At 46.3% G+C, this 15,468-nt stretch overlaps 1 protein-coding gene across 10 annotated transcripts in view; it reads left to right on the top strand.

Annotated features, from left to right (window-relative positions):
- The window catches only part of FRMD4B (FERM domain containing 4B), a 287,088-nt gene extending 273,309 nt beyond the window's left edge, over positions 1-13,779 (top strand). For 9 of the 10 annotated variants that reach the window (XM_048489959.1, XM_048489957.1, XM_048489955.1 and 6 more), the window contains 3 exons: positions 2,636-3,435; positions 7,630-7,756; positions 12,674-13,779. In XM_048489959.1, the coding sequence (XP_048345916.1) occupies positions 2,636-3,435; positions 7,630-7,756; positions 12,674-12,794 (1,048 nt within the window). In that variant the 3' untranslated portion in view covers positions 12,795-13,779. The remainder of the gene's footprint in view (positions 1-2,635; positions 3,436-7,629; positions 7,757-12,673) is intronic. The other variant, XM_048489960.1, reaches the window with a different exon arrangement.
- Positions 13,780-15,468: the final 1,689 nt, after the last annotated feature.

Here is a 15,468-nt window from a genome sequence, read left to right as displayed (position 1 = left end):
CTCCTCTCAGCAGTAGCGCGCAGAACTTGAAGCAGTCTAGCAGGAGGTGCACCGACATGCGTGGCAGCCTGCGTGCATTTGTTTCCCGCCCAAGGACTGGCGCAGCGGCTGCGTCCTTGCCACAGCCCCGCCCAGGAATGCCCACCCCCGCCCCCATTGTGCCCCGCTCAGCCCCATTGGCGCTACGCCACAGTTTGAATCCCACCACCATGGGAACCTGTTACTAAAATTTTTGGATCCCACCACTGCCTGATCTCCATTTCTTGGTCCACTGGCATGCGATAAAAACGCTAAAAGCTAAACGTGTATAACCAGCCCCAAGAAAGGATTGCTCTTTCCATAATTAGTGCCAGGAATATCCAACATCTGGTTCTACTTACACATACTTTTTTAAAAAAATACCGTTAATATTTGCAAATGTAAGACTGCAACAGATGTTGCACTGTGCCTGATCCTCCAGCACAAATGTCTTCTGCAAAATCAAAGGTTGGCTTTAAGGAATTTGCGTCCAATTAAAAGAAATCAGAGTTTTAGAAATGGTGGAATGTATACAGCCAGTAACTCTCTGATTGTGCTCTTGTGCGATTAAATAGTTAGACTGACTGGATGCTACTCTCTTCCTAAAACAGATAAAATAGTCTGCCTGTGAGGCTGGTTTTATACTGGTAGACGTCAAATTTACAGAATTGTTTTAAACCCTGAAGACAATCCCCTTGTAATTTTCTGCCCCAAGTGATATGTACTTTTTCATAGTCTTGGGATCTCTGTACATCCTATAAGCTGGATGTTTACTTTAACTCCCATCTTTTATTTCCTGCTATTAAATATCTTCCGCTAAATGTATCAACAGCCCCAGATACTGGGAAAGGGAATCAGTTGCCTAAAGGAGAACCACCCCCCCCCCCCTTCTATTGATCAAAAGGATGCTGAACGGAGCTGTAGCAATACCATTTGCCTAAGTTTTGTTTCTTGATGTATTTTCAAGGCCTAGCCCAGGTGAATGTGGCTAATTCAGAAATGCATATTCATCACTTGATTCCAATACCGGAGAGAACTTTCACAGCATCTAATCTGACTTCTGTTGCTATGTGTCTCAGTGCATTGGGTTGTCACCAGAGGTGGGATCCAACCAGTTCTCACCACTTCTCTAGAAGTGGTTACTAATTTTTTCTGAGTGCCAAGAAGGGGTTACTAAAGCAACCTCCCTGCCCAATAAGAACTGCAGGTGCGTGTGTGCGGTGGCGCCACTGTTTGAATCCCACCACCATCGGAACCTGTTATTAAAATTTTTGGATCCCACCACTGGTTTTCACTGTGTGTTAACTGATGTGCATGCATGTAAATCACAGCTGTGCTTCATAGTTTAACACCATCTATGATAATCGAACACTGCATTTCTACATGTAGGAATAAAATAAAGTAGAATAGAATAGACCCTGTAGTCCAGCCTCCTATTATAGTATTTCCTGTGTAGTTTGCTCTATAACTGAACTGCTCTGAGACATAGGAAGTTTTTGACATCATTCAACCTGGGGTTGCTTCCACACGGGGTTCTAGCTCCAGGTCAACAGCAGCAGTTTTTTTTTCTTTGTGTTTCCATGGGACATTATCATGCATTCCCCTACTTTCCAGTTTTTCCCAAACCTGTCTTTCAGGAAATATCATACCCAGAGCAGGTTTGAGGAAGGTGTGGGTTGTTGCAACTGCCAGCCCACGTCCAGCATTTCTCTTCCTTCCTGCCATTTTTCCCCAACCCACCATCAGTGGGTTTTTAGCAGTTTGTTTGAGAGCCAACATGGTTAAATGGTTAGGAGCGGCAGACTCTTATCTGACGCACTGGATTTGTTTCTCCACTTCTCCACATGAAGCCTGCTGAGTGACCTTGGACCAATTACAATTCTCCTTCAGAACTCTCTCAGCCCCACCTACCTCACAAGGTGCCTGTTGTAGGAAGGGGAAGAGAAGGAGTTTGTAAACCGCTTTGAGACTCCTTATAGGTAGAGAAAAGTGGGGTATAAAAACCAACTCTGCTTTTTCTTCTTCGCAAGAAATTGCTACAGTTCCATAAGAACATAAGAACATAAGAACTAGCCTACTGGATCAGACCAGAGTCTATCTAGTCCAGCACTCTGCTACTCGCATGGCCCACCAGGTGCCTTTGGGGGCTCACGTGCAGGATGTGAAAGCAATGGCCTTCTGCTGCTGCTGCTGCTCCTGAGCACCTGGTCTGCTAAGGCATTTGCAATCTGAGATCAAGGAGGATCAAGATTAATAGCCATAGATCGACTTCTCCTCCATAAATCTGTCCAAGCCCTTTTTAAAGCTATCCAGGTTAGTGGCCATCACCACCTCCTGTGGCAGCATATTCCAAACACCAATCACGCATTTTTTCAAAAATGTCAAAAGGCCTGGTGGGGATTGTGGATGCAAAGGAAAACCCGCACGGAGAAGTTCCATTGCCACCGCAAATGCCTTTTCTTTTGCCGCAGCTGAGCAAAACAGGGAATCGTCCCCATACAGAAGCTGCCCAAGTCTATACCTTTCTGTAATCCAGGAATACTGCGCCCTGCGCTTCTCAGTGTTGGATAGAGCCGCTGTCTGTGTTTGTAACACACACAATTTTCTGTCTTCCCAGGCCAGACGTCTCCCCTCAGCACTTCAGGCAGCGAAGAGGCAGCTTGGAGTCTCAAACCAACTTACTGTCCGAGACTTCTAGTGAAAAGCCATTGTTTACCATTTCAAAATCCCAGAGAAGCAGCAGTACAGAAATCCTGGACGACGGATCGTCCTACACCAGCCAGTCGAGCACAGAATATTATTGTGTGGCCCCCAACCCCTGCTATACTGCCCAGACTCTGGACAATCGGACAAGGAACAGAAGGCAGTCTAAGAAACCAAACATTTCCACTGCCAATTCAGGAAGCATGCCAAACCTGGCTCCAAAAGATGTCCGCAATGGTGTGTATCACAAAAATCAAGTGCAGCCACCGGCCAACAGCTATATTTCTGGCTACGCCCCCTATGTGGAGTATGACGTGTACTGTAACGGTCCTTATATGTACGAGAATGGCACAGAGGGGCAATACACGGTCAACCCTTCCTACCGTTCATCGGCACACTATGGATACGAGCGTCGGTATCGGGAATTCAGGTCCTTCCACGAGGACCAGATGGAACGAGTGCCGCACAACCCTTACGCCACCCTGCGCCTGCCACGGAAGCAGTCTGCGAAATCTGAGCACATCACCAAGAACATTCACAAGGCCTTAGTAGCGGAGCATCTTCGCGGTTGGTACCAGCGTGCCTCTGGTCAGAAAGACCCGGCTCTCGGCCTGCAGGTGGGCTTTGATGACAGGGGATCGCAGAGGAGCCTGGGCTTTGCCGGATTGCAGGTGCCGTGTTGTCCAAGCAGCCGTGCGTCATCATTCTCATCAGGTAACGAGCCCTTTGCTACAGTTGTCTTTCCCTCATTTGTGCCTGTGTGGTCCTCACTGATGTCTTAACCCGCTCGAGCAATCTCTTGCAGGCACAGGGGCTCCAATGCAAAGAGCCCCCCTGACCAAAGCAGCCTCCCTGTTCTTTTCGGTATAGCTTTCATTCACCCTTATTGTTCGTGGAGAGCTGCTCCTCTGTTGTGATTAGTGGAGAAGCAGGCACATGTAGGAGCTTCCTGCCTGTCTCAGAGCAGGGCTCTGGACAGAGTCAGGCTCTGGACAGGACAGTGGTCCAAAGATGCATGGCTTACCAGTCCGCTTGGCACTGAGTCGCAGGTGAGGCCGCTGCTCTTAAGAAATTCATCCATAGAGTCATTCATATCACAGCTAGTGGGAGTCCTCAGACGTTCCTTCACCTCTTGTGTTCCTTTTCTGCCTCCCCCGTTTGGGGCTTCCAGAGGCTCAGGACTAAAGAGGGGATTTGCAGCATCTGCTTTGTTATGTATGGGTTGTGTTCTATTTCTCAGCCCCCCCTTCCCCTCGTGGGCTCAGGGCGGCTTGCGGCATAAAGTGACAATGAAATCAACGCAGTCCCTCGAGATTGTGTTAAAATTTGGCACGTTGAACAGATAAATCTCTCATGTTCCTCATTCATACCTATGTAAGAAGGAATGACAGAACAAAATAAAGGAAGGGAAAGGGAGGGGGAGGAAGAGAGGGAGGGAGGCCGCATGATAGAGCACCGTCGCTTCCTCCTCTGCATGCCTGGTGGAACAGCTCCGTCTTACAGGCCCTGCAGAGTTGTGTCTGGTCCTGCTTCCCCTTCCTTTCCACTGAGGCTGACCCACATGCCCCGAAGAGAGAGCCCAGCCCCCTTTTCATTGAACTGCTTCCAAGCCGGTTCTAAGGTCTTGCAAGAGTTAGCGATTCTGCAAGGTGTCAAGAGAATCCAATGCTGCATCTACAGCCTCTTCCCCCCTCCCCATTGTCGCAGATGGGCTGAACCTTGGAGAGCTGCTGGCAGCAGTGGCATTGGGGTCTCAAAGGGCTCCAGCTGCACCCCTGCTGTTGCAGCTGCCCTTCTTGCTGCCATCATGACAGGCCCCCTTGTGGCTGCTACACTGAGTTTCCGAGTGACCGTCCTGGCGATGGGGCAGACCCCGCCCCCGGGAGCACTTGGCAGTCAGGTCAACTACAGGGGGAGAATTTTCAGAACAATGATGGCATCAGAGTTATCGACAAACTCCATTTCCGGAAAATCGGGCACTGGAAAGCTTCTTTCATCCAACTTTCATGTTTGTATTACATCAATGCCTAGCACTTGGAACTATCCCAAAACCTACCTGGAAAGTGCAGTGGTTGCAGAATGCAGATTCCTGCTCCGGAGAGGTATTAACTATAAGGCAGGTGTGGGGAAGGAGCTGCATTGGTTGCCTATTAGTTTTGGGGCCCAAGGCAAGGTGAATAATACTTTAAGCCCTAGACAGTCTAGGCCTTGTGCACTGTGAGGATCGGCTCTCCTCATATGATCCCCCCTGAGGCCCAACCGCTTTGTGGTTAGTTTGACAGGATCGTGGGAGGAGGCCTTCTCTGTCAGTACATCATCCTGCGGGAGAATCCTTCCCAGCCTAGTCTCTGGTGGCTCATCAGCTGGTTTTTCCCTTTGGTTTTATTATTGTTCTGTTGGGTTTCATTAGCCTTTGTGAGAGGCAGTGGGGTGTAGTGGTGAAGAGCAGATGGACTCTGATCTGGAGAAGTGGGTTTGATTCCCCACTCCTCCGCATAAAGACTGCTGGGTGACCTTGGACTATTCACAGTCCTCTCAGAAACCTCTCAGCCCCACCTTGCCTTCCAAAGTGTCTGTTGTGGGGAGAGGAAGGGAAAGGCGTTTGTAAGCTGCCTTGAGTCTTCTTACAGGAGAGAAAGGTGGAGTATAAAGCCAAACTCTTTGTCTTCTCTTATGTAGCCTAGCCTGAATTCTTTCTCAGGGAGAAAAAACCCCTCCGGTATTATAATTTTTAATGTGTATGTATGAACTGTTCAGGGGTAAGCAAGAAAAACCACCACCTGTTCTCCAAATTAAAATATGAAGCAACAAAATCATTTTGACAACTTTTATTATTTGTCTGTCAATCATTTTGGCTTGCTCTCATAAGGAATTAACTTATGGAACTTACTGCCACAGGATAGAGTAACAGCTACTAGTTCGGATGACCGTAACAGTGGGGTTGAGAAATTCATGGAGGGCAGAGTCATCAACGGCTATAAGCCATGACGATTATGTAAAATATCCGTGTTCAGGGGCAGTATCCTTCTGAATACAAGTGCTGAGGGCAACGTTACTAAGCCCCCTGTTTACAGACCTGTCAGGGACACCCGATTACCCACTGTGTGAAACAGAATACTGGAGTAGATGGACAATTGGTTTGAACCAACATGGCTGTACTAACATACTCACTACAATAATTCTATCTGATTCTGTATAGAGTTTGGTGCTCCTCCAAAAGCTACTGTTAGGTATATGGTTGGCTAAAGATACAAATTCTTATTGCTTGTACTTTCAATGGGACTGGTTTCGAGGCAATTTGCTGCTTCTGTATTTGCCTGCTGTACTCACTTGACTCCCTAGGTAAAAAATACTCTTTCTCATTCTGACAGCCTAGATAGAATACTATATAAGAGGCTGCCTCCATGCTTAGCCGGCTGCTCTGGATTCAGCTTATGTATTTTGTGCAACCATCCCCGCCTTATGGGTTTTGACAGGATGCCCAAACTGGTTTGCAAAGTAATTGGCCATGAAGAGTACTCTGAAGGTTGAGAAACTAGGGACCAGCTTACTGGCTCACACAGGAGGTTCCACCAGTCCCATATCCTGCCACCCACACGAACCAGGTCCAAATGGTTAAGGACATTCCTTAAACCACAGCAGGAAGCAGCAGAGGCACCCAAAATGCTTGTACAGTGGGGCAAGCACATAGAAATTATAGGACTGGTGCTGCAGTTTCAACCATTAGGTCATTATTGCCGAACCTTGCAGATGCAAGAAATGCCGAATGTTCTGATAAGACAGTTGACCCAAAGGAAGTGGTCAGAGGTAATGTGAGACTATCGAACAAAATGATTGTAATACGCAAGCTTTCAGAAGTCCTGGCAGATATTTCTTGGAAGACCCGAAAAAGTGTGACAGCATGGGGCCTTCTAATCGCATATGTCCAAAAAGATAACATTTAATTGATAAATAGCAAGAAAGAAATGCATGCAAATTGAGGATAGATTAAAATCTAAAGTTAACAAAAAGGCTGACAATGCAGTTCTTGGGAGTAAATCCCTCTGACTTTAAGACCCCTTCCGCACATGCAGAATAATGCACTTTCAATCCTCTTTCACAATTGTTTGCAGGTGGATTATGCTATTCCACACAGCTTCAAAGAGGATTGAAAGTGGATTGAAAGTTCATTATTCTGCATGTGCAGAAGGGGCCTATCTGAACTTGCAGGGTCATCTTAAACGGGATATTCCATTCTGAACCCACCAACATCAAAGGAGTTAGATTGTGTATAATTCTGTTTATGGTTTCCACTGTTTGGTAAATTATTTAAGACAGAAGCCATAGTTCTTGCAGCAAGAAAAACCTTGAGAAATGTGTACAGAGGGAAAGAGTCACGGTATTTTCACGATTATTCTGTTGTAATATATACAGCATCACAACAAAAATAATCACAAAAAGCAGCAGAGTGCACAGTTTGCTGTTGTTCACTTGGTGACTCCAGAAGAACTGATCTAGTGGCATTAAACAGGCTGCATTCTCCCGAGTCGGTGATCGAGTTTGTCAGTATCGTCTGTGAATTCATCTCCCTTGATCATGTCTCTGTCACTGCTGCTTCTAGTGGCAGTGAGTTTCCTAGGTCAGTGTTGCTTGAGGCAGGATTCTAGGCTTCTGGTCTGACCCATAAGCCTTCTCAAAACAGCCTTAAAATGCAGCCATATTCTGCACATTTGTACACATCTGTGGAAGACAGTAGTGGTTAAGAGCGGTGGACTGTTACAGGACAAGGGGAGAAGGTGACTGTAAACCGTTTTGAGATTCCTTTAAGCTAGAGAAAAGCAGGGTGCAAAAACCAATTCTTCTTGCTCTTAAGATTGCTAGCCAGCTAAAAAAATTATTCACCAGTTATTTTCCCCCCCCTTCTTTTAGCATCTTCTACAAATGCCTCTGGGAACTGGCGGAATCAGATCGCGCTTTCTGATTACGATACGTTGTCTCATTCCTCTTACGCCAGCTCTTACGGAACTATGTATGGCACCCATCCACTGCACAGCAGGTGAGTGGCGTATAATAATAGCCTTGCTGGTTCACCCTTGCGGTCAGAATGCGTGTGGAGCAGCTGCCTCCCGGAGCGTCGGCCAGCCTCATTAGGGGCGCTCAAGCAGCCCGTGCTCATTCGCTGCTTTATCTCTGATCATCGGCAGCATCACTGAAGGCCTCCTGCAAACCTTTCCCTCTGGCCTGGATCTAGACTAAAAAGGGACAAAGGCAGGAATTCACTGATGTCCTGGAAGATTGTGCTGGAGAGGCAACGTAAGCCAGTCTGTGCTCACCATCCTGTTTCCTACAACATTCAGTTTACAGGAGAAACCTTTAGCAGGCTTAAGGCCCATCCTGATTTAGAAAATCTAAAAACCAAGCCTCTTTATTTAGGCCCCAGTGCTAACAAGCCTCTTATCAGCCTGCACCATGTAGTTCTACACCATGGAGTTTTCCAGGATGCATGATGTGACATCCTGCATTTTTGGACAGTTCCGCTTGTGAGCATTTATTTCCAGAGCAGGCTTTAGACTTCGGCACTGCATGAAAGCGTGGATCTCTAGCTGCTATTCATTTGGTAATTTGAACTCTCAGGTGGGAAAGGTTGTACATCACTTTAGCCCTCTTCCAGAAGGAATCAAGTGCAGCCACATTCACAGAGGGTATGCCATTGCTGCCATTTTAGATCCCTGGCAGTTATGACACGTTGCTGAGGAAGGAAGACACTCTTGTCGAGCCTGTGGTGGCGCTGGCAGGAGGCCAGGTTTCCATCCTTATCTGTGGGCAGACTTGGTTGGGAAAGACCGGATAGAACTGGAAGTTTCCAATTGCTTCTATTCCAGGAAGTATGACTTGCTCATCAGTCACTGAGGTACCAAGCTGGCTTGGGTCTCAGTTGCAACTTGGATGCACACTGCAGAAGTTGCAGAATTGTTCCAGCATGCATTTGATGTAAGTGACCAGCTGATGTACACAATCACCAAGTGACTGTTTAAAGCTGCAAAAAATTGGATTATTTTTTTTATCCCCCACTTTTTCTCTGCCTTTAAGGCGGCTCAGAGTGGCCTACTAACTCCTTCCCCTCCCCACAACAGGTGGGGCCGAGAGAGTTCTGAGAGAACTGTGACTGGCTCAAGGTCACCCAGCAGGCTTCATCTGGAGGAGTGGGGAATCAAACTCTGTTCTTCAGATTAAAGTCCGCTGGTCTTAACCACTGCACCATATTGGCTCCACACATATGCCACGTAAATGCTCTTACATGAACTGCAGCCAGCTAAAGGCAGAGGATCTTGTTTATCAGTGAGGTATGGAGGGGGACATGAATTTCTACTCCTCCATTGTCTAAAGCAGGGGTAGGGAACCTGCGGCTCTCCAGATGTTCAGGAACTACAATTCCCATCAGCCCCAGTTAGCATGGCCAATTGGCCATGCTAACTGGGGCTGATGGGAATTGTAGTTCCTGAACATCTGGAGAGCTGCAGGTTCCCTACCCCTGGTCTAAAGTAACATGTGATATAAGCATTTTGCACATAGACCTCGCCCCCCGACCTGAGCTATGCAAATTGGGCCTCATTGGAAGCACACTCAACATGGCAGCTCATTCCATGGATAGATGGAGCGTGCATCATCTCTAATCCCACCAGCATTCAAGGGGGACTTTTGGCCAAGGATGAACCAGATAACCATTTTCATCTGCAGGAGTGGGAATAACTCTGGGATTAGAACAAGATGCACTGAAGTTGCAACTGAATGCCAAGCTGTGGTAAAAACTCTGGTACTCTTTGCATGATTGAGAGAGTTTGACATGCCTCAACACCCAGCAGAAAAATAAGCTTTTCTAGCTAGGTGGATACGTGAATGTCCCCCTTCTGGAACTGTACTCATTACATACCTATTTTCCCATGAGAGCCGGCTTTGAAGGAGGCTAGTGCTTCCCATTGTTGGAAGATTGGGGTGGGATATCCATGCAACAGAGAAATTGCCCTATGGAAACAGCTCCGGGGGCCCTTCTCAGCGGCCATTTCCATGCAGCTTTTTTCTGATGGTGATTCTCCCCGGAGTGTCACTCCAGTGCCACTCAAAAAAAACTTTTCATGCCTCTGCTTCTCGTTTTGCATCTACTCCCTCCCTTCGTTCTTTAACTCCACCTGTTATCTATCGGAACAAAGGCCCTTCTGTCCAAGGACGGATTGTGCCTGTAGGAATGAGATTGTATTTAAATACTCTTAAGGCTAGCAGCTGTAGTGCCATCCTAAGCAGATCTGTAGTGTCATCCTAAGCAAAGCTACTCACTTCTAAGCCCATGTACTTCAATGGAGGTAGAAGGGGGTAACTCCATTTAGGATTGCATGGTAAGCAGAGACAGTACCTGTCAGATTTGAGTGTGTGCACATGCCTGTTTTTTTGATGGGCCGGCTGCAAGCTTATTGTTGCTTAGCCTGTCTTGTGTGAAGTTCCACTCAGGGGGAGGGGCTTTGGATCTGTGTACAGAATTTGCCCGGCAAACGGATGGTCCCAGGTTCCGTCACTGATGTCTGAAATTAAAAGAATCAGGTAATAGATGATCTGAAGGATTTCAGCCTGAGGCCTGGAGAGCCACTGCTTGTCCAAGTCAATAGCACTGACCGTGATGGACCAGTTAGTCTATTTCTATTTGTTTGTTTGTTTGTTTACGTTTATTCCTCCCCTTTACTGCAGTCTCAGTACAATAAAAACCATAATAATAATAATAAAATCACAACAGTAAAATCACAGTAAAAGCCCATCCTAAAAACCCAAACACCATATAAAATCTCCCGCACACACCCACAAAAAAGGGAGGGGTGTGTGAATACCTAGGGCAGTGGTGGCAAACCTTTGGCACTCCAGATGTTATGGACTACAATTCCCATCAGCCCCTGCCAGCATGGCCAATTGGGAATTGTAGTCCATAACATCTGGAGTGCCAAAGGTTCGCCACCACGGCCCTAGGACCTCCCCTCCTAGCAGGGGGAATCAGCCAAACGCCCAGTGATGAGGACAGTCTTCGCCAGGTGCCAAAACTCTATGAGAGTAGGCGTCCGGCGAATTTCTGGAGAGAAGGCATTCCACATTGTAGGGACCGCTGTAAAGAAGGCCCACCAGACTGCCCCCACCCCCCTTACTTCCAAAGGGGGAGGCAGAACAGCCAGCCTCCCCCACCCCCCAATTGTAGCGCCCAAGCAGGAATATATGGGCAGATGCACTCTCTCAGGTTCCCAGAACCAAAGCCATCTGACTCAACATAAGACAGCTTCATGTGTGGCAATTGCCTAGTGAAGTGTTAGCATTCATTCAGGCCTCCGAAATGGTCCTTTATGAGGGATACAGACCATGCCGGCTGGCTTTTAACCAAACTTCTTAAGAATATTATTATGTAGTTGTTTAGAGCTGTATAGCAGCAATGATCAGTTACTACTTTTTTGAGCAGTGGTAAGCTGCAGTACTGCTGTCCAAGTTCTGCTCACGGCATGAGTTCAATCCCAACGGAAGTCAGTTTCAGGTAGCCAGCTGCAGGTGGACTCTGCTTTCCATCCTGGCAAGGGGTAAAGGGTAGTCGGCTGAGAAAGGCAGTTGCTAGCCACCCTTTAAAACATAGTCTGCTTCGTCAATGTTGGGATGTGGCATTACCCCATGGGTCAGTAAGCCCCCTGGGCTTGCACAGGGGACTACCTTTATCTTTACCCCAGGGCTTAGCACATTGAGGTGTGTGCTGTCATTAGTATGGCAGCTCTTCACCAAAGTTCTGGTCCTGAGCCCTGGCCAATGCCACAATTGCAGTTAGGGCCGGAGGGAGCCCCTTTGAATCCAAGCGGTTCATTTGTCTGTTGTTAGGGACACTGGACAAGCTCTACTTGCATAGAAGTGGCTCTCCTCTTTTCACCTTACTTCTGTTCCCGGTTTTTAAAACTATACATAATGTCATGGTGGACAATTCTGACTATGAAACTTGTGAATTGGTAGCACAATTTTTACTGGAGGTGATGCACAATCAATAATTTATATTCTATCTTAAACCTTTGTATTTGTGTACCTTTTATCTCAGGTTTTTTATTGTGTTATGATTATTGTTATGCCAAATAAAGGATTATTATTGTTGTTGTTGTTGTTGTTGTTGTCATGGTTATTATTGATTTTTGTTGTTGTTTTAAGCGAGCATAGTGCAGTGGTTAAGAGTGGTAGACTCTTATCGGGTGAACTGGGTTTGTTTCCCCCTCCTCCGCCACAAGCCGGCTGGGTGATCTTGGGCCAGTCACAGTTCTTGCAGAACTCTCTCAGCCCCACCTTCCTCACAAGGTATCTGTTGTGGGGAGAAGAAGGGATTGTAATTGTAGCCGTCTTTGAGACTGCTTAAAGGAAAGGAAAGTGGGGAATGAAAACCAGCCCTCCTCCTCCTCCTCCAACTGTGTATTGCCTCTTCTAACTCTTCCAAATGAAATAGAAGAGAAAGCTAAATAAATGCATTTCATACAGTGGTGGGATTCAGCAGGTTCGCACCACTTTGGCGGAACCGGTTGTTAAAATGGTGCTTGTAAACAACCAGTTGTTAAATCATTTGAATCCCACCACCAGAACTGGTTGTTAAATTATTTGAATCCCACCACTGATTTCATACCTCATTATAATGGATATTATCTTACAAAGAACATTATAAATGACCAGTGGCAACATGCTCGTGGGGGGTGGGGAACCCACACAAGTTTTGTCTGTGACCTAAACCCATATTTAGTGGGGGCTATTATTATATAGCTGAGGCCTGAACTTTTGGGGCCTTAATTACCAGGGACAGATTTAGATCCCAGGGACAATCCTGCATAATGACGGCTCTCCGGGCGGCACTCTCTCTGTGGCCAAGCATTCGAAATCTGGCCTTGTCATGCACATCACTCAAGTCTGTATTTCTTTTGTCTGGCAGGACGTACGCCGAGACGAGCCAGCTGAGCAGCGGCGATCGGAACTCATTGGAAGGTGATTTGCAAGGCAGTGAACAGAGACTGTTCTGGCACGAGGATTCAAAGCCTGGGACTTTAGTGTGACTCTGCTCTCTGCTCCGGTGACCATGTGTGCCTTGCACCATATGCTGTTCCTGCACACCATGAGCTTCCCAGCACGACTAAAAAACGAGAACTTGGGTGGGGAAATGAAGGGCCCAGTGCAACCAAGCTACCCCCGTCTCTTACCCGTACAAGCCCTTCCTCTGTTAGGCTGCTTGGACGTGAATCCACGTTGTCTAAATGAGGAAGAGCCATCTCCACGGTTTGGTTTTAATCTCTTCCCAAACACAACCTTTGGCTGAAGTTGTTTTTTTTTTAAAAAGCACTTTTTAGCTGCCGGGAAGTTGCCGAAGCTGCTGACTTCCAACAAAAATGTGAAAAAAAAAGAGATTCTTCTTGGGGAAGGCAGGATTTTTCCAGGAGCACAATTCAGATCGTCGTGATGTCCGAGGCCCTTCTGCCGTAGCATCTTCTGATCAAGACAACTTTGTGGTCTATTGAAGGACGACATGAGCCTGTGGGGGGAAGCCAAGCATTGCAGCAATTTACTTGAAGGACGTTCGGGGTTTTTAAACAGTATTTTGTACAAGGAAAAGGGGTGGGGGGTTTTTATAGTGTGTTGTCCTGAGTGTCTCTTTCTGTTCTCAGCACTGTAGAAAAAGGAAGCAGCAGTTGCATTTTGGAATGTACTGCATGAAAACTAATCCAGCGGGGTGGGTGTTTTCTAGGAAGCAAGAGTGGGAGACCGTTGCCCTGATCGAATGGCGTATGCACTTCTGCAGGATACGTCTTTACTTACACAAAGATGCATGAAGGTTTTGATTTTAATACGGGGAATGCACAGAGAAATACTAGGTATGTCATAAGAAACGGCAGATTTGCTACGGCATGCGTTGCAGATGCGAAAAAGTCACCAGTGCATTGGACAATATTATTATGGTGGCCAGTATTCCCCCTCTCCCCCCCCCCCACAAAAAAACCCGGATGCAAATACATTAAAATGTAACACCATGGTGGTGCCTTAAAAGCAAAGGGCATAAAAATGGTTATCTGAATAGCCGAAGTACTGTTGGCAATGCAATCCTTAACAGATCTTCACCCCTCTAAGCCCATGGATTTAAATGGATTTATAAGGGTGGTAAGCCTGCTTTGGATTGCACTATTGGGTTGCTTGCACCAAACCTAAGAGGAAAGGGCTGTGAATTATCTGCTGTTCTCCACAAGTTTCCCCCAACTTCAATCTAAGGTCGTTTCCCCACTTACCTCGACCACGCTTTGCTGCGCGCTACTCCCAGTGCACGTCATTTCTGGCGCGCTCCCAGGTCATCAAAAGGCGCCGTTTTGAGGAGCACCAGGAATGACGCGCGCTGAGGGGGCGCAACAGCGGCAGCATCGGGGCGGCTGCGTTGTCACCGCCCCTGTAGTGGGGAGTGCCGGGGGACCCCGTGCTACTTGGGGAGAGTCGCGCGTAGCAGCAGGTAAGTGGGGAAACGACCTAAGATCAGTTCTGATCAACTGTCAGCAAAGGGAAGGACTGGGGGGACAGGACAGGCCAAGAGTTCCTGGAAATGAGTCCAGGCTGGAGCCTGAACTGGGACCAAGAGCAGACATTTTGTGCATCACCTGGTAGGTATGGTTTTCCCCCTCCTGGAGCAGCCTTTTATTTTTGCTGCTGCCAGGGTGTCCAGATTTGGAAGTCCGTTTTCACGTGTGGATTGACTTCTGTAGATCAGGACTCTCCCTACTGAGTGATAAATTCACATTTTACAAAAAAATAATTGAATATTGTTTTGTGGGCAGGGAGAAGAATTAACTGCAGGTTTTATCTAGGAGGAATAAGCCTACCTCATATCACCTGTCCGTAGGAACAAATTAACAGCGTGATTTAGTGTAATTTTGCAAAACGTACCGATTCCCTCTTTTTTTTTCTTGTTCTCAGATATACTGTGTGCTTCAGGATTCCATACAGTGGTGCTTTTGGGGGGATCTGTCTTTTTAAAAAAAACACACAGGATGAATCACTCCTTGTTCATACTGTAAATAGTTTCTGAAAATAAGTTTTTGGACCTTTTTTTACAGATATTCCAAAGCATGTAAAAATAAGTCTATCTATATATAGATATATATGCTGAGAGAGTCTGAATTTGTTAAGCTGGTCCTTAGTCATTTGTATGATTAGAATTAAAGTTTGGAATAAACATGCGAAAATGAAACAAAAAAAATAATAATTTATTTCTTTTGTGCATATTTGTATAGCCTTTAGAAACAAGAAAAATCTTTTTTGCTTATTCTTTTACTGCACATGACTTTTTAAAGGCCTATGATTTTATGTAGGTCAATAAACTTTAAAGTACCCCATTAAACACGTCCAGCATTCTCTTTTTTTAAAATAGTGGGGTGTGTTTGTTTTTATTTTATACTATCCCAAAAATGGTTACAGCTCAAAAACAAAGCATAAAGATAAGAGGCACAAACACATAAAACACACAATCAAGCATATCCGAGGCCTATTAAATTGCATGGGAGAATGAAATGTGTTCTCTTTCATTAAATCAACAGAGTTTTTGAAAGCACTTAACTTCAGCAAGATCACATTCATTTCCTAAGAAATAAAAAATGGGTTGGATCCAAGCTGTGTTTCTACTGAATCCTTCTTAATGCCCTTCTTCATCACAGCCCTTGTCCTGCGTGACTTTTGTCCAAGTAGGTCTCATGG

Source organism: Sphaerodactylus townsendi, linkage group LG03 (genome assembly GCF_021028975.2).
Source record: "Sphaerodactylus townsendi isolate TG3544 linkage group LG03, MPM_Stown_v2.3, whole genome shotgun sequence".
Lineage (NCBI taxonomy): Eukaryota > Metazoa > Chordata > Lepidosauria > Squamata > Sphaerodactylidae > Sphaerodactylus > Sphaerodactylus townsendi.
This window is presented reverse-complemented; position numbering and strand designations above follow the sequence as displayed.